General features: G+C 37.8%; 4 protein-coding genes across 8 annotated transcripts; all 4 read right to left on the reverse strand.

Moving 5' to 3' along the window:
* Window positions 1-1,185: 1,185 nt before the first annotated feature.
* Window positions 1,186-6,066, reverse strand: LOC129367891 (gastrula zinc finger protein XlCGF57.1-like). The gene is made up of 2 exons (XM_055042561.1): window positions 5,419-6,066; window positions 1,186-4,756 (listed from the first exon to the last, which is right to left on the reverse strand). Exons 1-2 carry the CDS (start codon window positions 5,519-5,521, stop codon window positions 3,258-3,260), a joined length of 1,602 nt encoding a protein of 533 aa, XP_054898536.1. The 5' UTR covers window positions 5,522-6,066; the 3' UTR covers window positions 1,186-3,257.
* Window positions 6,067-7,113: 1,047 nt separating this feature from the next.
* On the reverse strand, window positions 7,114-10,064 carry LOC129367889 (gastrula zinc finger protein XlCGF57.1-like). The gene is made up of 3 exons (XM_055042559.1): window positions 9,746-10,064; window positions 9,180-9,347; window positions 7,114-8,998 (listed from the first exon to the last, which is right to left on the reverse strand). The coding sequence occupies exons 2-3, from the start codon at window positions 9,295-9,297 to the stop codon at window positions 7,491-7,493; spliced, it is 1,626 nt and encodes a 541-aa protein (XP_054898534.1). The 5' UTR covers window positions 9,298-9,347; window positions 9,746-10,064; the 3' UTR covers window positions 7,114-7,490.
* Window positions 10,065-11,479: 1,415 nt separating this feature from the next.
* On the reverse strand, window positions 11,480-15,215 carry LOC129367899 (gastrula zinc finger protein XlCGF57.1-like). Of its 3 annotated transcripts, XM_055042574.1 has the most exons (4): window positions 15,052-15,215; window positions 14,832-14,957; window positions 14,540-14,738; window positions 11,480-13,864 (listed from the first exon to the last, which is right to left on the reverse strand). In XM_055042574.1, exons 3-4 carry the CDS (start codon window positions 14,655-14,657, stop codon window positions 12,603-12,605), a joined length of 1,380 nt encoding a protein of 459 aa, XP_054898549.1. In that variant the 5' UTR covers window positions 14,658-14,738; window positions 14,832-14,957; window positions 15,052-15,215; the 3' UTR covers window positions 11,480-12,602. The 3 variants fall into 3 exon arrangements, with proteins under 3 accessions (XP_054898549.1, XP_054898546.1, XP_054898547.1); XM_055042571.1 differs by having other exon boundaries at window positions 14,832-15,215; XM_055042572.1 differs by having other exon boundaries at window positions 14,540-15,215.
* Window positions 15,216-15,709: 494 nt separating this feature from the next.
* Window positions 15,710-20,579, reverse strand: LOC129367883 (gastrula zinc finger protein XlCGF57.1-like). 3 transcript variants are annotated; one of them, XM_055042542.1, is made up of 4 exons: window positions 20,185-20,579; window positions 19,865-20,094; window positions 18,953-19,291; window positions 15,710-18,431 (listed from the first exon to the last, which is right to left on the reverse strand). In XM_055042542.1, exons 2-4 carry the CDS (start codon window positions 19,968-19,970, stop codon window positions 17,098-17,100), a joined length of 1,779 nt encoding a protein of 592 aa, XP_054898517.1. In that variant the 5' UTR covers window positions 19,971-20,094; window positions 20,185-20,579; the 3' UTR covers window positions 15,710-17,097. The 3 variants fall into 3 exon arrangements, with proteins under 3 accessions (XP_054898517.1, XP_054898516.1, XP_054898519.1); XM_055042541.1 differs by having other exon boundaries at window positions 19,865-20,111; XM_055042544.1 differs by lacking the exon at window positions 20,185-20,579 and adding an exon at window positions 19,621-19,746 and having other exon boundaries at window positions 19,865-19,945.
* Between the last annotated feature and the right edge of the window lie 183 nt (window positions 20,580-20,762).

The raw sequence follows: 20,762 nt of genomic DNA on the forward strand, positions 1-20,762 counted from the left end.
TCTAATTAGTCCATAATTCAAGATATCTTAAATGTATTTTTGGATAGAAGAAATGTAGTTTTGACTAGTGGAAATTAAATTATAGATATCTTAAAAGCAAATAATGACTAGACAAAACTAAATTAGAGATATCTAGAATTATAATTTTGACTAGTCAAAATTCCTTTTACGATATCTCTAAATGAATTAGAGATATCTTGAATTATTCAACTCTTCTATTTAAGATATCTTAAATCAACATCCTGACGAGTCAAAAATGACATTACTGATATTGAATTGGCATTCTGTCTAGTCAAAGCGTCACTGATTTACGTGGCAATTTGAAAGTTTAATAAAACAATGAAAAAATAGAAAAAACGAAAAAAGATGTTTAAAAATGCACAACTTTCATGTTGAAAAATGGAATTGACAAAGCAGTTTTAGCTTTTCAAAGTTGTTTTTAAGTGCATTCAGTTTGTCAGAAATGAATAAACAGGACATTTTTTGCAGACATCATTAGCAGTCTTATAGTTTATAAAGTTTTGCGTTCTCCGCATGTCCATTATTGCCGAGCTCTTTCTAATTTGTGGCATTTATGGACAATTTGTGCAGGAAACATAAAAGGCAACAGTTTGGTCGGCACAAAGGGCTTCAACGTCATTCTTAATTCGGATATCTGAAATTGTACTTTTGACTAGTGATAATTACGTTCAAGATATCTCAAATTGTAATTCCGGATACGTGTCTCGTCAAATTACAAATCCAGTGACGTCATTTGAGATATCTTGAAAGAAATTTTGACTAATCAAAATGTAATTGAAGATATCTTGAATTATTCTTACTAGTCAGAATGTAAAAGCAGATATCTTAAATTACCATTCCGGATAGTCAAAATGTAGTTTTGTCTAGTCAAAATGCATTTTCAGATATCTGGAACGTAATTACGGATAGTCAGACGAAACCGAATTTATGTTAAATCGGCTTGCCAAAGAAACGAATTTATGTTAAATCGGCTTGCCACAGTCCGTCATCTCAGCGGAACCAACCGGACGATCTTAAAAGGACTGAAACGATTCGCTCGAAAGCGTCTACCTGCAGACCGCAGGAATCTTCACGGGGCGCACATGCGCAGTGGTAATGCCCACGCTGCTGGGGTTGGAGGTTTTCACAACAAAAGAATTACAATAGATTCAAAAGAAAAAGGAAAAACAACCTCTTCTCAGGTTTATTAACAAGCCATTATTTGAGGTGTAATTAACAAAATGATATTCTTCTATTTACATGAGCATTTATATTCTTAGGTTGCTTTTCTACTTTTGGTGACATTCATTGATAACATTACCCAAAATAAAAATATTCTACATGTGAAGCTTGTAAAGGGCTACCTTCACACAATAGGCGAATTTCACTTCATTCTTTTCAATTATACCATTATGCAGACATTTTAAAAAATATTTTAAAAAATCCCATTTAAACAAGCCAGTCCTAAATAAGTTATACTTAATTTTATGAGTGTCTGTGTTATATGGACCTGAGTCTCCATTATTTCACTTTAAATAAATCTGAAAAATACATATTAAAGTGTACTGTGATAAAAAAAAATTGAATTGATCTAAAACAATGTATTTTATTTTAAGGAACATGGTGAGGTAGTTTTCCCAGTGTCATAAACTCGGGGTCGACTTGTAAAGCGCCACAGCCTGAACTTTTAAAAACTTCAATGTCACAAACACTCATTCAGTCTCTGCTATTTTAGCAAAAAGTCTATTCATTTTGTTCATTAAAACTAATGACATTCTGTGCAGCAAGCTACCAATGGTAATAATCGTTAAATGGAGAATCTGAGAGATCTCTAATGTAACCATAGCTATTTCTACTTCCTCTTTCAACCTTTCAGAACAAAGCGCACAAATGGGAAAGAAGTGAAACAAATTCTTATTTGGAAAATTGTTTTAATATAATTTCACTGTGTTTTCATGGCCCTGATTAAGAAGACTAACCTCAGGACATTTACTGAATAAACATAAACATAAATTACATTTATTATAAAAAGAGCATAGCACTAAAATAATATCTATATTTCCAAGTTTCATTGAGTTAACAGAATATTCTACCGTGGCAGCGCGGCGATGGATGGCATGTGAAAATAGTTCTTTTGCCCTTCAATGTTGTCTGCATGCGCGAAAGATCCCTATGTAAACAATAACATGCAGGGAGTCTATTGTTTTTTATAAAGTCAGTACCTCGCCAGCCATGAAGCTCACCGCACGTCACTGATTTATGCCTAGGCAAAAGTGTCTTTTGTTTTTTTAATAAACCTTTTCAGTAAAGCACATAATTTTGTACAAGGTGACATAAAAATGTTTTTTTTTCTATGAAGAGGAAAACGGGAAGGACAAGCTATAGTGATCAAGTTCTGCCAAGATGTCAACATCAATATCTGCTCACAAACATTCACTTTGCAGGAGTCAGAAAGACATGATGTTCAGGACAAAGTGAAACTATTTGTTTCAGAGCTCACAGGATTCTAGCGCCATTGCATTTATTTACATGTGCATCTAAACTGCAGAGAAGTTTGTAAGTACATCATTGAGGAGCTGTAGTTACTGACAGTTGCTGCCACCTTTTGATTCTGTTGTTAGGAGCTCAGTGATCCAGAAGTACGTAGAAAAATAAAAAAATAATCCTCTTAATATTCACACTTAGGATTGAATAAACTTTAAAAACTGCTCAAATAAAACGAAAATCAGTCAGTGCCCTCCCCTCAATCTCACTATTTATGACAAACGTTTGAAGATGTTTGCGTCATTTTCATTTAACCCCAGGTTTGTTAAAGCTGGAAAATATTTCAAACCTCCTGGTCAGTGTGGTTCATGGACTGGGGAACGATTGTTAAAAAATGATGGACACAATAAAAGCTCTGAGTCCTGAAAAAGGTATGGACATTTTGCTTTACAAAAATCAGAACCAAAACTGCTTTCTTACTTGTGGTTAAACATTTGATTGATTGGAAGGTTCTTGTAGTTAAATTCGCCATTTATCAGAACCAAAGTCTACTGTTTCACTTTAACTGAAACATCTCCAGATAGAACATTGATCTTTTTAGATTTCCAGCTTGAGAAATGCACCATAGTAGAGACTACATATCATGTGAAATTCAAGATGTTTGATTTCTTCTGAATTTACACATATTACAATAAAATTAGTGCACCCCTGAAAGGAGTTGCACATTTTGATTTGTCTTTATTTCCCCCACCTAAACATTTGCTCCACCTGAATTATGGAGTGTGAGCCTCCATGTGTCTTTTCAGATTTTGTTGTTGCGTAAATCCTTTATTACAAACACCACAAACAAATGGTTTCTCTCCTGTATGAATACGCATGTGACTTTTTAAATAATCTTGTCGTGAAAAGCCTTTACTACAAAAATGACAAACAAACGGTTTCTCTCCGGTGTGAACGCGAATGTGAATCTTAAGATTCCTTTGCAATGAAAATCCCTTACCACAGATGCTACAAAGGAATGGCTGCTCCCCTGTATGTATGTGCATATGAATTTTTAGATTGCGCTGCTGCGAAAATTCTTTATTACAAACACTACAGACAAAAGGTTTCTCTCCTGTGTGAACACTCATGTGACTTTTGAGACGATTTTGTTGAGAAAATCCTTTACTACAAATGCTGCAAGTGAATGGTTTCTCCCCTGAGTGAACACGCATGTGTGTCTTCAGATTCTGTTTTAGTGCAAATTCTTTATTACAAACCCCACAAATAAATTGTTTTTCTCCCGTATGAACACGAATGTGACTCTTTAGATGATCTTGTCTTGAAAACTCCTTACCACAAATATTGCAGGTGAAGGGTTTCTCTCCAGTGTGAACACGCATGTGTGTCTTTAGGTTTGATTTTAGTGAAAATCCCTTACTACAAAAGCCACACACAAACTGTTTCTCTCCTGTGTGAACACCCATGTGACTCTTCAGATGTTCTTCTTGTGAAAACCTTTTACTGCAAACAGTACAAGAAAATGGCTTCTTTGCAGTGTGAATCAACCATATGTGGTTTTTGAGAGATTTTTCTCTTTTAAATCTTGTACCACAGACATCACAGGAAAACGGTTTTTCTCCTGAGTGGACTGCCAGGTGGTTCTTAAGAATGGTTTTTCTATGAAATGTTCTACCACAATCATCACAGGCAAATGGTCTCTCACCAGTGTGAAGTCTCATATGTATTTGAAGGTAACTCTTTTTTTTAAATACTTTCCCACAAAGATCGCAGCCATGTTCTTCATTTCTTGTGTGTGTCATAATGTGCACTTTAACATGAGACCTCTTTTTGAATCGTTCACCACAGACATTGCACCCAAATGGCTTCTCTCCAGGGTGAACTCCAATCTGTCCTGTGAATTTTGAATGCAGTTTAGATCTTTTACCTTTATTGTGAATCGTTGCCTTGTTCTTTTGAGAACAGGCCGGACCCAGGTTTCCGCGTGGTTTTGGTTCTATGCAGTCCTCTCCATCTAGTTCTATTTCTATCTGTTCAGTTGAGCCGCTGGTTGAAGCTTCGGTCTCTCTGTTGTCTTCAGTTTTGATTTCATTAGGCTTTGATAACCGAGGTTTGTCTTCATCCTCACTCTTCACAGTAAGCTGTTCTTTAGCTTGACTAATCCTCAGTTCCTCATCTTCCTCCTTTATGCGGGGGTGTCCTGGGTCCTGCAGATCTAAACTGGAGCTCCCGTCTGGGAAGACCTCTTCTTTGATCACCAACTTGTGATAGTCTGCAAAAATTGGTGTAAACAAATTGAGGCAATATAAAAGCAGCTTTTTACACCAATGAAAACCAGAAGAGATGACACTAGAAATTGTTTCAATCTACCTTCATGTTCTGGTAGTAAAACTAAAATATCTGGACTTCAGAACAAAGAAAATGTTTGTAGATATCTGCCCTTTTACTAATGGTCTGGACCGGCCAAATTGTGCATTTAGCACAAAGCTGTTGACCCAATTACAGCACAGAACGGAGAATGGGCTTCTGTGGAAATGAAGCTGGCATTATCAAAGTGTTATATCAATGCCTGGACATGTATGTGAATATAATTATAGAAATTGAAGGAAAGTATGCAACTGAAAAAGTGTAGTGTCATATAAGCATTAATTTCTAGGTCATAGACAACATAAATGTGCAGGAAAAATTACTGCAACTAATTGACAAAATAAAAGGAAGAATAAAATCCAATGTGTCGCAAACATTCATGAAGCGTAATTTGAAATTATTCCACAATCCTTGAAGAAAACCAGAGCAAGCTCAATGTAGGGTTAATTAGACTAATTTAATTGCTAAACTGAATAATTTAAAGAAGCAGACTAATGGGCAGAAGCAGTTGCTACAATAACCTCCCTCCAGGATCCCTAATTATATACAAACCAATGTGTGACTTACTGGGATTCTTGCCCTCCTGTGCTTCCTCCAGGTCTGATGTGGATGCTGCAGGTAGGGGGGTCTCTAAACTGAACCCAGGTTCTTCTGCTTCAACCTTCATCATCTCACAAATCCTCGCTCCACCTGGGATTCTCCTGTTCACAGTCCTTGTCTTCAACCCTCACATGTTCAGTCAAACAAGCCGTATCTTCTGTATTTCCGTTTCAGCCTGTCGCAGAGCTGAATCGATCCTCCAGAACAGAGTCTGATGTCTTGATCAGTAGTTCTGGGCGTCCCCAGTCTCTCGATCCTCAGCTGGACAACAACGTTAGAGGTGGTGTCCACAGACGATGTGGTTCTCCTCGCACAGTCTCACAATCTCAGCATGTGGACTTGTCTTAAATAACTGAACTGTGAACTACTAAACGCATCTACATCGAAAACACTGATTCTCTTCTTCAGGTGAAAGTCTAGTCATGTTGCTAATAAAGGCTAATTACGTTCGGTGACGTGAATTTCGTCTAGAAATAATCACAACCATCCAAAATAAATATGCAGGAGTAATATATTCCAAAAGACTGGTAATGAATTAAATATTAAATCCTTGTTTTACACAAACTTCAGACGCTTTTCTCTCGGTTCTTAGCCAGTTAAGCTAATATAGCTACATCCGGTTACCTCTTGAATGACCAATGAACAAGACGGACAGCTCCGACAGGAAGTAGCACGTCCGTTACCCACCATCAGCTTTTCAAAATAATACAGTTTAAATACGACAAAACTCATTTAAAGGATATTAAAAGCAGGTGATTTATATCATTCCAGTTCTGAGTTCAAAAGAACTGAGTTTTCTCCTATAATTTTATAGTGGACACTTAGTTACTAAATGCTTACATTTTTAGATAAACTGTTGTTTAGATGGTTTGAGAAGATGGTTTTTATTTACAATAAAAAGTAAAACCCGTTGATAGAAAAACACAAGAACAAAATAATACAGTACTTTCTCATATTGGAAAAGATTTTTCATTTTGGCCACTAGTTAAACATTAGAGTTTGACTATTCCACTGTAAATTATAAATTAAAATAACTCCTCCACAAATATGTAGAATTTCATACATGTCTGTATCTGTTAAGACTGGTACACTAATCTTCTTAACTCATAATTAAACAGACGCCCACAACAGTTTTGCAGAAAAAATAAAACTTTAACTATATCTGATGTCAAAGCCTGGATCTGCTATAGAACTGGTAGCATCGCAGGTAGTGTGCATGGAAATATAAACTCTTCAAACATACCTACAAATATTATTAATATTATTTTTAGTAGAAAGAGTAAAACGCAGCAGAAGATCTGGACTGATGCTGCAGAGCAGAGTCTGATACCTGGGTCAGTAGTTTTGAGTCCAGCCTAGTAGAGTCTGTCAGGAAGAGAGCCTGACATTAATCACAGACAAACATTAGGACGTTTTTCTATCAAGCTAACATTGTGACATCCGTTTTCTTCCTCCTCGTTGACCAATGAATGATGAGTAATGTTCTAATTTCAGTATTAGCCTTTCAGGGAAAGAATAATTATTGATAAAAACTTATATTTATTCTATCACAGCAACCATCACAAAAAAAACATTTAATTTTTTGCATAGCAAAGAAACACTGAACTTTCAATGAACTTCACAATTTGAACTTTAATTAAACACAATCTAATTTAGTCCAAACATACTTAGACTTAGAAATATGTATTTAATAGGTTTCAGTATATTTCAAAACAGTAGATTATGTACACACACTATGAATGATTTGAACCTGAAGCACCAAAACAAATATTTCGGCCATGTCGCATAAAACTAAAAATATGAACAGATGATATGTAACATTTCAAGTGGATTACTAAAAATGAGAACATGAGATGAAATCAGCCTCAAATATTGAAACACTCAATGCAGTGAGTGCTTTCAATAAAAGCCCTTCAACAAATTTCAGTCCAAGAATAACATTGAAATTGAATAACAATTAATGTGATTTAAGGCACACGCCCCTTAAATCACATTAAGCACAACTAACTAAAGTGGAAATGTGTTTTTCAAAAACACAATTAGTTGCACTCTTCATGAACATGCATGTGGCTCTTCAGATCTCCGCGTCGTGAAAACGATTTATTGCAAACACTGCAAACAAACGGCTTCTCTCTTGTGTGGACATGCATGTGCCTTGTTAGAATGATCTGTTGCGAAAATGCTTTACAACAAACACTGCAAACATATGGTTTTTCTCCTGAATGTACTCGCAAGTGGTTTTTAAGATGACACATCCGAAAAAATCTGTTTTTACAGACGTCACAGCTAAATGGCCTCTCCTCTGTGTGAAGCCTCATGTGTCGCTCCAACTGGATTTCTTTCACAAAGCGTTCACTACACTCACTACAGCTAAACGGCGAAGCGTGAACTTCCATGTGTTTTTTCAAATATCCTTGTCGAGAAAATCTTTTCGAACAAACAGTGCAAACGAACGGTCTGTCTCCAGTGTGAACACGGGCGTGATTCCTCAGATTCTCTTGTCGTGAAAATCCTTTACTACAGACGCTACAAATAAATGGTTTTTCACCAGTGTGAATACGCATGTGTCTCTTCAGTACATTTTGTAAGGAAAATCCTTTACTGCATACGCTACAAATAAATGGTTTCTCTCCTGTGTGAATGCGCAGGTGGCTCTGGAGAACATTTTGTTGGGAAAAACCTTTACTGCAAACACTACAGGTAAACTGCTTATGTCCTGTGTGAACATGCATATGTCTCTTTAGAACAACATCTTGTGCAAACGTTCTGTTGCAAACACTACAGACAAATGGTTTTTCTGCCGTGTGGATCCTCATGTGCTGTTTAATACTATCCTTCCTATGAAATCTTCTACCGCAAACCTCACAAGAAAAAGGTTTTTCTTCTGAATGGATTATTGCGTGAGTCTTAAGAAAGTTCTTTGCATGAAACGCTTTACCACAATACTCACATACAAATGGTTTCTCTCCAGTGTGGAGTCGCATGTGTGTCTGAAGACGGCACTTTCCAATAAATCCTTTACCACAAAGAGCACAGTAATGTGTTCTCTTTCCAGTGTGAATCATCATATGGATTTTAACAGAAGTCTTATGTTTGAAACGTTTACCACAAACACTGCAACAGTATAGCTCCTCTCTTACATGGACTCCAGTCTGAGCTGTATGTTTGGAACTCTTAGCTCTTCTGCCTCTTGTACCTAATTTAACATTTTTCTTATTTTCTTGACAAGAGTCTACTGGATCTTGGTTCCTGTCTGGTTCTGGTCCTCCACAGTCTTCTCCATTAGATTCTGTTTCCATCTGTTCAACTGACCAAGTGGTTAAAGCTGCCGCCTCCATGTTGTCTTCAATTTTGTTGCAATACATCACTGATAATTCAGGTTTCTCTTCATCTTCAATCTTCACAGTAAGTTGCTCTTCCTCCTGACTGATCCACAAATCTTCCTCTTCCTCCTTTATGAGGGGGCTGACCGGGTCCTGCTGGCTCAAACTGGGGGTCCAGTCATGAGGAACCTCTTTAATCACCAACATCTGATGGAGTGGCAACACTGAAACAAATGTGGACATCGCTCAGAAAAGTTGCTTAACAAAGACACTTTCTAGATTTATAATTGGGTCAGACAAAAGCTTAAATTTATTGGTATATACATGACTTAAATTTGTCTCTAGATTTAATTTAATTTTACATAACACTAAGAAGCCTGTAGTGACTGTTTTTGAGTCGCTTACTGAGATCTTTCTTGTCTTGTGTTTCCTCCTCCAGTTCTGATGTGGATCCTGCAGAAATGGGAGCCTCCAAACTGGACCCTCCAGGTTCATCTGCTTCACCCTTCATCATCTCAGACATCCTCGCTCCACTTGAGATTCTCCATATAAGATGGGTCTTCAGTTATTTTGCTGCCGGAAAGTAGAATCAGACACATTTTCAAATTAAATTCACTTTACAAATCCCAAAGGGAAATTAAATGTTGTTGTAATTTGTATCAAATCAAATTTCTTTAGTGTTACTGTAGATGGTAATGGCTGTGTTGTAGCGGCAAGTATCGCAGCGCATTTGAAGAAGACTCTGACTTAAGACTTTGTTTTCAGTGTCTTTTTGTTTGCAGGCTTTCTTCATGACCATCCTGAAAAAGGATAGTCATAAAGGACCATCCTTAATGAGCATGGCATTCATGACCATGACTGAAAAATAATAATAGTAATAATAGCATAAAATTTCAATGAAAGTACAGAGCTACTCCAAAGTGCTGCTTCCCTGAGTAAAAATATAGAAATCAGAGCAGAGAGTCTGATACCTTGGGTCAGTCTTTCTGGGTTCACTCTGAAACTGCCTCCAGTCTCTCTGTCCTCAGCTGGATCACAATGAAGGAGGAAGTGTCCACAAACGATAACCAGGTCTTTCCTCTCTGCTGCTTTAGCTCCATGGTGCTCCGTATAACGAGCTGCAAATGTCGGCTGGAAATAATCACAGAGCTTCACAGCAAACAAGTAAAAGCGACATCCTTCCCGAGATGGTCTGGGAGATTCAGTGAGGACGTTTTTATCACATATATTTCACACAAACAAGCGTCTTTCGTCGGGATATAGCCAGTCAAGCTAAACCGAGCTGGTCCGATGTCGCCGCCATATTGTGAGTGGCTCTGGACAGTTCTGTCCCGAAGGGGGTTGAGTGCAGAGGTGAGACTGCGAGGTCTGCTGGGGTAAAATGAGCCATCAGCAGGCAGATATATTTAAATTAGTGGTGGTGCGAAATTAAAAATACATGATTTAATAATAAACTGGAGCCTTTAGACAGTTTTGACTCATTGTTAAAATATTAAGAGTTTTGCAGAGCACTTTAACATTAATAGAAAAGTTTGGGTTTTTTTCATTAAGAGCTGATTGGAAATTGAATTCCATTATGAAGAAGTGTTGTTCATGGGATACAGGCAACAAGTGAAAAAGGCAGATAACTTCTTAAAACTATAACAGCAAACAAAAGTGGATTTTGTGAACTTTACCAACTTATTACATTTTGAAAGCTCTGGTCATCCCTCATGAAAATGAAGTCTGATCAGGAAACAGTTTGAAACGCTGTAGGTACGTGGGGCATTTCTCTTTTCAAGCTGTTATTTTGCTTACTAACCATGTGTTTCAACGTAACACCCAGTGAAACTGCTGGCTTTGTGCATGTGAATGTAAAGCTACATAACAGAGGTAAACCAAAGTTGACTCATGGACTGAAAAAAATACTGCTCTCCTATTTTACAGCTGTGCATTTTACATTTGATGGCTTTCAGAAGCAGGTGTTTTATATTTTCAATAAATTTCATACTTCCAAACAACCTCACTTAATTCCTCAAAATGTGCCGCTGTGCATATTTATCATGTTTACACATAATCATACGATAGTGATTAAGAGTAAACATAGTGCCACACCGTAAAGCAGAAATGAGTAGACAGACTGCAAATTCTGGTTGTTACTGAAAAAAATAATAATAAAAATTCTTTTCAAGTTTATTTGTAACACATTTCCACAACAAAGCAATTCAAACTGCTTTACATTATGAATACATAAATATCCTCTCCAAAATTTGTTTTATTTTCCTCAGCATGTTAACATCTTTGGCACCACTTTCTTTAGGCCAACTTCACCTAAGTGATCCATTGTTTTAACCTCGACAACTTTGGCAAAAATATTTCCCCAGAAAATAAAGGAATATCCAATGCAAAGGTTAAAAAAACAATCACCGTATTTTTTGTTCTATAAGCCGCTACTTTTTTCCCACGCTTTGAACCATGTGGCTTATACGTGTACGTTTCCAGTTTTAAAAAAAAGCTGTGGGTGCAACTTATAGTGAGTTGTGCTCACTATACATGCACAGTGGACTTTATAGAACCAGAATCTGAAAATAAAACTGACTCAAATGTAAACATAGGAAGCTAAGATTAAAATGTTGCCACCACCTTCTGGTTTTGTGAATTTCGCACAACTGACATATTAAAATGAATGACATACGTCTTTTTACCATCACAGTAAAACAATCACATATGATTTTATGTGGTTTATTGATATCAAACAAACACTAAGATAAAATCTACACCTTTTGAAAGAAACTTTTGTTGACGTTAGTTGCACTGTTGCCTTGCACCAAACTGGCTCAAATTTGTTACCTATAGAATACACGCAAAGCCTTCCTAAATGGAGTTTGCATGTATTCCCTGTGGATGCTTGGGTTCTCTCCAGGCACTCCGGCTTCATCCCACAGTCAAAAACATGACTGTTGGGTCAACTGGTCTCTCTAAATAATAAATAATAATCTACTTTAACAAACAGGCAAGAAATATAGTTGTCATCACATTTCTGAGGTTCATTTTTAGCCAGATACTTTATGGTAAACACTCCTAATCACCACATCAGAGGTGTCCAAAGTCAGTCCTTGAGATCTCCTATCCTTTTACTTTTAGATGTGTCCCTGCTCCTACACACCTGAATCCAATGAATGACTCATAACCTTTGCGAAGAGAAAAGATGCTGATGAACAATTTGATTCTGGTGTGTTGGAAAAGGGAGACATCTAAAAGTTGCAGGATGATGGCTATCAAGGACTAGAGTTGGGCAACTCTGCCAATAATGAAAAACAAAAATAGGTTTCTACTACAGTCAGATGTATGGGGACAGGACAGCTCATATTTTTTAGTTCGTGTACCTGTTTTTTTTATTTGTCAAGACAAATTCTTTTCTTTAAAGTTTTTGATATATCCAACATTTTTATAATAACTGAATGTAACAGTTACATAATTGTGCTATAAAATGACACAATGTGCCTGAGAAATACATAATAGCCAACCTTTAACTGGCCAGCCAACAGCTTACATAAGTTTGTTTACAAGCGCTTCATTAAATCCTTATAACTAAACAAAAGACAAAAATCACACTCTGTGGAAGCTTGTGGTTCATAAACCCCCTTAAGTCTACCTATGCTGCAGCAGAAAGCCAGCAAACGTCCAAGGTAACAGCCAAACTCTGTTCCTCTGGTTATGCTGCCTCCTCCCAGTGTGGACCTCACGCAAGAATTTAGCTACATCAAAATCTCAGTCAACAATATAGAAAACAATGAAAAGTGCATAGTGGTAAGATAAGGTCTTTAAATGCATTTCCTCTGTTACAGGTCAACTAACTCCAAATTGTGGAGTGTGAACATCCATGTGGTTTTTCAGATAAGCTTGTCGTGAAAATCCTTGACTGCAAACACTACAAGTAAATGGTTTATCCCCTGTGTGAACACGCATGTGACTCTCTAGATGGTTTTGTTGTGAGAATCCTTTGCAACAAAAGCTACAAATGAATGGTTTCTCCCCAGTGTGAACGCGCATGTGTCTCTTCAGATTCTCTTGCAGGGAAAATCCTTTATTGCAAACGCTACAAACAAACGGTTTCTCTCCTGTGTGAACGCGCATGTGACTTTTTAGATGACTCTGTAGGGAAAATGCTTTGCTACAAAAACTGCAAATGAAGGGTTTCTCACCTGTGTGAACAAGCATGTGAGTCTTTAGACTCTGCTGTAATGCAAATCCTGAACTACAAACACTGCAAATAAACGGTTTCTCCCCTGTGTGAACACACATGTGACTTTTGAGGTGATTTTGTCGTGAAAATCCTTTACTGCAAACACTACAAACAAATGGCTTCTCTGCAGAGTGGATCCACATGTGCTTTTTAAGGGTTTCTTTTCTTTTAAACCCTGAACCACAAACATCACAGGAAAAAGACTTTTCCCCTGAATGGACCTCCAAGTGACTTTTAAGAATCGCCTTTCTATGAAACCTTCTACCACAATCAGCACAGGCAAATGGTCTCTCACCAGTGTGAACTCTCATGTGTGTCTGAAGAGAACTCTTCTTTTTAAATATTTTACCACAAAGGTCACAGCTATGTTCTCTCTTCCCATTGTGTGTCAACATGTGTATTTCAATAGCAGTTTGACTTTTGAACCCTTTTCCACAAATATTGCAACCAAACGGCTTCTCTTCAGTATGTGCTTCTATCTTAGATGTGAGTTTGGAAAGCTTATTAGATGTTTCACCTATGTTGTAAACCATTGTGCGACTTTCTTGAGAAGCACACAAAGGTTCCAAGTCATTATCTGGTTCTGGTCCTCCACTGATCTCTCCATCAGCTTCTTCTTTTATCTGTCCAGCTGAGCTGCTGGTTGGAGCTTCTATCTGCCTGTTATCTTCAGTTTTAATTTGCTTAAGCTCTGATAACTTAGGTTTCTCTTCCTCTTCATCCTTCACAGCAAACTGCTCTTCCTCCTGACTGATCCACTGTTCCTCCTCTTCCTCCTTTATGTGGGGGGGCTCTGGGCCATGCTGGTCCAAACAGGAGCTCCAGTCATGAGGAACCTCTTCTTTAATCACCAATATCTGATAGACTGGGAAGAGTGAACAACAAAAGTACATTCATGACTGTTTGCCATCAGTTTTAATGATTAAAAAAAACTAAATGAAAAAAATCTATACATACATGCATACATAAACTAACAAAACAAAATCAATACTGATAAATTCAAATTTACATTTTCCTCTTTCTTATTTTTGGTTATTATGTTTTAACATTTCTGCTGATAAACATGAATTTCCCAGCTGGGTGAGGTTACAGGTAATATTTATTCTATAAGGTTATCTTATTTGGATAGAAATGTTTTAAGATGAGACTTTTGGAGTGGTCAGGGGAAATAATCAAGTGCTTTTAAACTACTGAGGAGCTCAGAGATGTTAAGTAACATAAATTCTCATAACTCATGCTTTACTTGTCTTGAATACCATGGAGTTAAACTGAGTGTTTCGTAGCACCTCAATATTTCCACATTCTGAGCAGACCTGATAAGGAGAGGTAAAATAGACTGGGACATTATGGAACCCCGGTCTTTGCAAACGAAGAATCACATCTACTTCTAAGTCTGGATCTTGAGACATCTAAAAGCTTCTGGTGACTTGATCTCAGTGTTGAAGATGAAGAATTGAGTTGCAAAAAAATCCTTAAGACGGAGTCGGACTCTTAAGAACTTGCTTGTTCCAATCCAGATAAAGTAATGTGTGCCACTTACTGAGATCTTTGCTATCTTGTGTTTCGTCCTTCGGTTCTGATGTGGATGCTGCAGGTATGTGGGGATCCGAACTGAAAACTCCAGGCTCATCTGCTTCCACCTTCTTTGTCTCTGACATCCTGGCTCCCCCTCGGATTCCCCTTTCCACAATCCTTGTTTACAACCTTCACATGTTCTGGGACATCCGGGTTTCTGAAACCTGAGTGAGACAAATAAACACCTGATTTGATGAAGGAGAAAATGCGAACTGTACCAGAGCTGAAGCGATGCTGCAGAGCAGAGGGGCTGATACCTTGGTCAACACTTCCAGGTCCACTTTGTCCCCTGACTCTCGATCCTCAGCTGGGCAACAGGGTCCACAGACGACGTGGTCTTCCCCACATAGTCTCACAAACCCATACGGAATCGTCTTGTAGCTCTAAACCATGATATTTTAAAAGCTTTAACCTCGGAAATAGATTAGCTCCATGGATGCTAATAGTCCAGTCTGTTTGTAAATGATTGTTAATTACATTATGAACTGCAAACGAATCATTCCAGTTGTTTTCAACGAATAGGTAAACGCAATAATTTGCCGAAAACGTTCCAGAACAGAGTCTGAGACATCAATTACATATTTAACGCAAAGTTTAAGTCAGATTTCTGTCGGGACTTAGCCCGTCGAGCTAACGTTGCTTCGTCAGCTCACTTCCTGCTCACTAACCAATGAATGGTGAGAAAAGTTCTGACGCAACAAAACATTTCCAGCTTTGAGAATTCATAATAAAACAGTATGGGACTCAAGTAATCTTTCAAGTACATGAATTGGATTTTAGAGAATGCCTATTTTTCCTCTTTTTTGCCTTCAAAAAGTGTTTTTTAAACTCTTTGTAAACTAGCTTGATGTGTAAATAACTATTAGAAAACAAACGATGATTAAATCATGCATGAGACCATTGATCTAAATAAAAAAAATTATGTGTAAGTAGAGTTATATAATGTAATGAGTCGTTTGTCTATCAGAAATGTGTTTTTCAACATTTTTGTTATGAAGTTACAGATTTTTAATTTTCTTTTTACTGATGCAAATTTAAAATCCTAAAGCTATCATTACACAGAAGGATCAATTGCGACACTTTCTGATTGAAATGATTTTTTTCACTTTATTGAATACTGAAAATGTTCCTGCAACAATATAACCTTTTTATAAGGTCTTTACATTTCTGCTATGATAAATGTTTTCAAAAATAGCAAAACATTTCATCTCAGGTAATTTGCAAGACGAACAGGCCCATTTTTTGCAATTATGGCATAAACATAAGTCTGGACACATCTTTTAAACATTTTTATTAAAAAGGCTTAGTTTAGACAAACCTTAACATCAGTTTCAGTTAATTTCAGACATATTTTTGCACCAGGAAGCATGAAACAAAGAGAGAGAGAGAGAACAAGACAATTTCTTTTAAAGAGATGCATAATTTGTTCCATTTCAACGATTTAACCTGCAGTGACCTCAATTAAAAATACAAACAAGAAAAAAAAAAACGAATCAAAACCTTAGAAACTGACCCCTTTGGCAGTGAGTGAATTAGGGTTCGCAGAAAACAAAAAAGAAAACACTTTATACTCAGTGATATTTCTGATGGAATGGTATCAGAAGATATTTTGAAGACACAGTGTCTTTCTAGTTACGAGCCAAAAATATGACTAATTACAATATGACCACTTAACTTCCCCAATTAGGCTGAAACTAATAAGCTGGAATCAGTTTAGCTCTCATTCAGAGAAGTGCATAATTTCAAACTGCCATTTCCTTTTTTGGCAAAACAAAAAGCAAAGTATAACTGAACCAGTATCCAGAACAAACAGAAAATCTGTAATTGTGCTCTTTGCTTTATGTTTCAAGATTCTTTTAATCTCTGGTGGCAGCCACTCATTCATCCCAAGCTTTTGTTTCAGAGTACCGATCCCCCAAAACCCGCCCTCTCAGCTCCTTCAGACTAGCCAGAAGCAATTAACAAACAGCTGGTGGAACAGCACATCTGCTGAGCTCATTATAGGAGCTACTTCCCAGTGCAATGCTGGTAAAAATGTTCATAAATGGTTAAGAGAGGAAAGATGTGACGATTTCTTGAAAGTAAGATGTTGTAAAGAGCAGAACGTTCTTAAAGACACAGAGGCCAATTTCAAAGGGTTAAATTACCAAGTCAAATTTCTTTTTAGTCATTTGTTATGTACAGTACTTGTATAACAACTCAAGGAACACAGTTGACTGTTATAAAATGATTCTCTGTGGCTGGAAAGCCGTTTTAAATATTGAGCTTTCAATGGAATACAAAAGCCGAGAATAGACCAGTTATTGTTGATCTGCTCGAGGTTTTTATGGTCATAATATTGATCATCAAATTAAAACTTTTAGCCGTCTAAACATTTGACTCCTTATTTTGACATTTCTATTAGATTTTTAAAGATCTTTCATTCAAATGTATTTGCTCAGTGAAATAATCTAGGTTGTCATTAGAATGCCTGTTTAAGGACATGCTAAGGCAGTTTAATCAACCTCACGTCAGGATTTTGATTCATTCCTTGTGACCCTCGTGAACATTCATGTGCGTCTTCAGATTCCCATGTTGTGAAAAAGCTTTATTACAAATATGGCAAACAAACGGTTTTTCACATGTGTGAACACGCATGTGTCTCTTTAGACGGTCTTGTTGTGAAAATCCTTTACTGCAAACATCACAAACAAACGGTTTCTCTCCTGAATGGACTCTCATGTGATTATCAAGATGACACTTCTGAATAAATCTGGTTTTACAGATATCACACCCAAAAGGCCTCTCCTCTGTGTGGACCTTTACATGTCGCTCCAACTGGATTTCCTTCACAAAATGTTTACCACACTCACTGCAGCTAAATGGTGCAGTGTGAACATCCATATGTTTCTTTAAATAGCCTTGTCGTGAAAATCCTTTACAGCAAACACTACAAGCAAACGGTCTGTCTCCAGTGTGAACGCGCATGTGACTCTTTAAATTCTCTTGTCGTGAAAATCCTTTACAACAAACGCTACAAATAAATGGTTTCTCACCCGTGTGAATAAGCATGTGCCTTTTTAGTACAGTTTCTAGGGAAAAACCTTTACTGCAAACACTACAAATAAATGGTTTCTCTCCTGTGTGAATATATAAGTGATTCAATAGAGTATTTTGTTGGGAAAAACCTTTACTGCAGAAACTACAAGTAAACGGTTTATGTGCTGCGTGAACATGCATGTGCCTCTCCAGAAAATTTTCCTGTGAAAAGCCTCTGTTGCAAACACTACAAACAAATGTTTTTTCTGAAGTGTGGCTCCGCATGTGCTGTTTAATACTACTCTTTTGATGAAATTTTCTACCACAAATGTCACAGGAAAAAGGTTTTTCTTCTGAATGGGTCTTCTCATGAGTCTTGAGAAAGTTCTTTGCATTAAACCTTTTACCACAATAATCACAAACAAATGGTTTCTCTCCGGTGTGGAGTTTCCCATGTGTATGAAGACGATACGTTGCAGTTCCTTTACCTTTACTGTGAACAGCCGTTTTACTTTCTTGGGAAGAGTCTTCTGAATATGTGTTCCTGTCTGGTTCCGGTCCTACACAGTCCTCTCCATCACATTTTGTTTTCATCTGTTCAACTGACCAAGTGGTTAAAGCTGCCATCTCCATGTTGTCTTCGGTTTTATTGTGGTAGAGCTCTGACAACTTAGGTTTCTCTTCATCTTCAATCTTCACAGTAAGTTGCTCTTCCTCCCCACTGATCCACAGTTCTTCCTCTTCCTCCTTTATGTGGGGATCTTGGTCCTGTTGGCCCAAACTCGGACTCCAGTCATGAGGAACCTCTTTAATCACCAACATCTGTTTGAGTGGCAGCACTGAAATGCAATAATCAAAATTTGATCATCAAATCCATGTTACATTGATACACAAGGGTCAGCAAAATAAGAGGCACATTTTCACTGAAAGCACTTTGTGCCCAATGTAAATAGATACTTATCACAGAATGAAATAAAATGTAGGTGTAACAAGAATATTAGAGACAAGAATATTTAATGTATCAATGTATTGCAAATGCCGGCCAATACAGTGTCAAGTAGCACTTTGCGTTTCAGATTCCCAAGCAGCACCTAAAAATCTGTAAATGAGTATATTACCTAAAATTATTTGGAGTTATGTTCCACATAAAAATACACTAATAAATGAATCTGCCAATACCTGACTGCAAATAAGCAGGGTCCACTGTAGTGCTAATAAAAGTCATACTCGTATCATCTGAGCATAAAATTCTTGTCTGCAACGTTTCTGGTACTGAATAAAAATATTAATTTCTCCTTGTGAGCACATTGTGGTTCATGTTTTTGTGAACACTGCTTGGGAAACCTTTTAGTCCCTTTACCTTTTCTGTCATTTGTCATCTTTTGAGAAGAACATGCTGGGTCCAGGTTCATGTCTGGTTCTGGTCTTCCACAGTCCTCTCTACCAGGTTCTTTTTCCATCTGTCCAAGGGAATAGGTGGGTGAAATTTCTGTTGCTCCGTTGTCTTCAGTTTTGATTTGCTGAAGCTCTGGTAACCGAAGTTCCTCTCCATCTTCCATCTTCACAGTAAGCCGCTCTTCCTCCTGACTGATCCACTGCTCCTCTTCTTCCTCCTTTATGTGGGGGGGTTCTGGGTCTTCCTGGTCCAAACTGGAGGTCCAGGCATGGGGAACCTCTTTAATCACTGACATCCGATGGACTGGCAGAGGTGAACAAGCCATGGACGTTAATCAAAAAAATTCACAGTAACCATTAGCTTATGTCACAGTTTCAGCAGAGAAAAACTGAAGTGTTTTTTTCTTTTTTTGCAAAAATAGACATAAATAAAGTCGAAGGGGTAGAAACACATGGCATACAGGTTACTTAGAACCTCTTAAGTTAAAAACTGAATATAAAACCTTAAATAATTAAAAATGAGTGTTTCTTCACAAATTATTCCAGCTTCACTTTATACCAGTGGTCCCCAAGGTGGGTCCTGGAGGGCCCCGGCATCCTGCGTGTTTTAGTTCTCTCCCTGGTTTAACGCACCTGGATCAAATGATGGCTCCTTAGAGGCCTAAGAAGAACATTGACTGCTGAGAAAGTTGTTTCTGCCATCAGGGAGAGAATAAAACATGCAGGATGCCAGCCCTCGAGGACCCACTTTGGGCACACCTGCACAGAAAAATAGATTTAAAAGTTGACCCAATACTGATAATTTAAGATCATTTTTAAAATTCCTTTTTAGATGAAACAAAGAACTCTGAGGTGGCTGGTTCTGTGTGTCACTTACTGAGACCTTTGTCGTCTTGCGTTTCCTCCAGTTCTGATGTCGGTCCTGCTGGTACTGGGGTCTCTAAACTGGACCCTCCAGGTTCTTCTGCTTCAACCTTCATCATCTGTCATCCTCGCTCCACCTGGGATTCTCCTTCCCACAACCCTTGTCTTCAACCCTCTCAAATAGATCAAGGCTTCAGTCACATAACCTGGATCTTCTGGCTTTCTCCTGCCAGAAACTGGAATCTGACACAAACCAGGATCTAATCAGAGAGAACATTATCAGAAAACGTAAACTATAAGAGATCTAAAGCGATACTCCAGAGCAGAGTCTACCTTGGTCAGTGGTTCTGGTTTCACTCTGAAACTGCCTCCAGTCTCTCTGTCCTCAGCTGGACCACAATGAAGGAGAAAGTGTCCACAAATGATGACCAGGTCTTTCCTCTCTGCTGCTTTAGCTCCATGGTGACCAGAGCTCCGTTCTCTAATAACGTATAACGAGCTGCAAATGTCGGCTGGAAATAATCACAGAGCTTCACAGCAAACACGTAAAAGCGACATCCTTCCAGAGATGGTCTGGGAGATTCAGTGAGGATGTTTTTATCGCATATATTTTACACAAACAAGCGTCTTTCGTCGGGACAGAGCCAGTCAAGCTAACGTTGCATCGTAACTAATCCTCATTCCAACAAATAATAAACGCAAACCGAGCTGGTCCGGGTTATACGTTGACGATGTCGCCGCCATATTGTGAGTGGCGACGTCCAGTTTCTCTCCAGGCGCTGAGCCTGTGGTCTGCTGGGGCAACATGAGCCATCAGCAGATCGATTTAAATTAGTGGTGGAACTGTATTGAAAAAAATAATATACTGAATTATATGTCATATGCTAGGTATCATTTATGTTGAGATTCTT

The sequence above is a fragment of the Poeciliopsis prolifica genome, unplaced genomic scaffold, assembly GCF_027474105.1.
Source record: "Poeciliopsis prolifica strain line A6 unplaced genomic scaffold, Auburn_PproV2 SCAFFOLD018, whole genome shotgun sequence".
Lineage (NCBI taxonomy): Eukaryota > Metazoa > Chordata > Actinopteri > Cyprinodontiformes > Poeciliidae > Poeciliopsis > Poeciliopsis prolifica.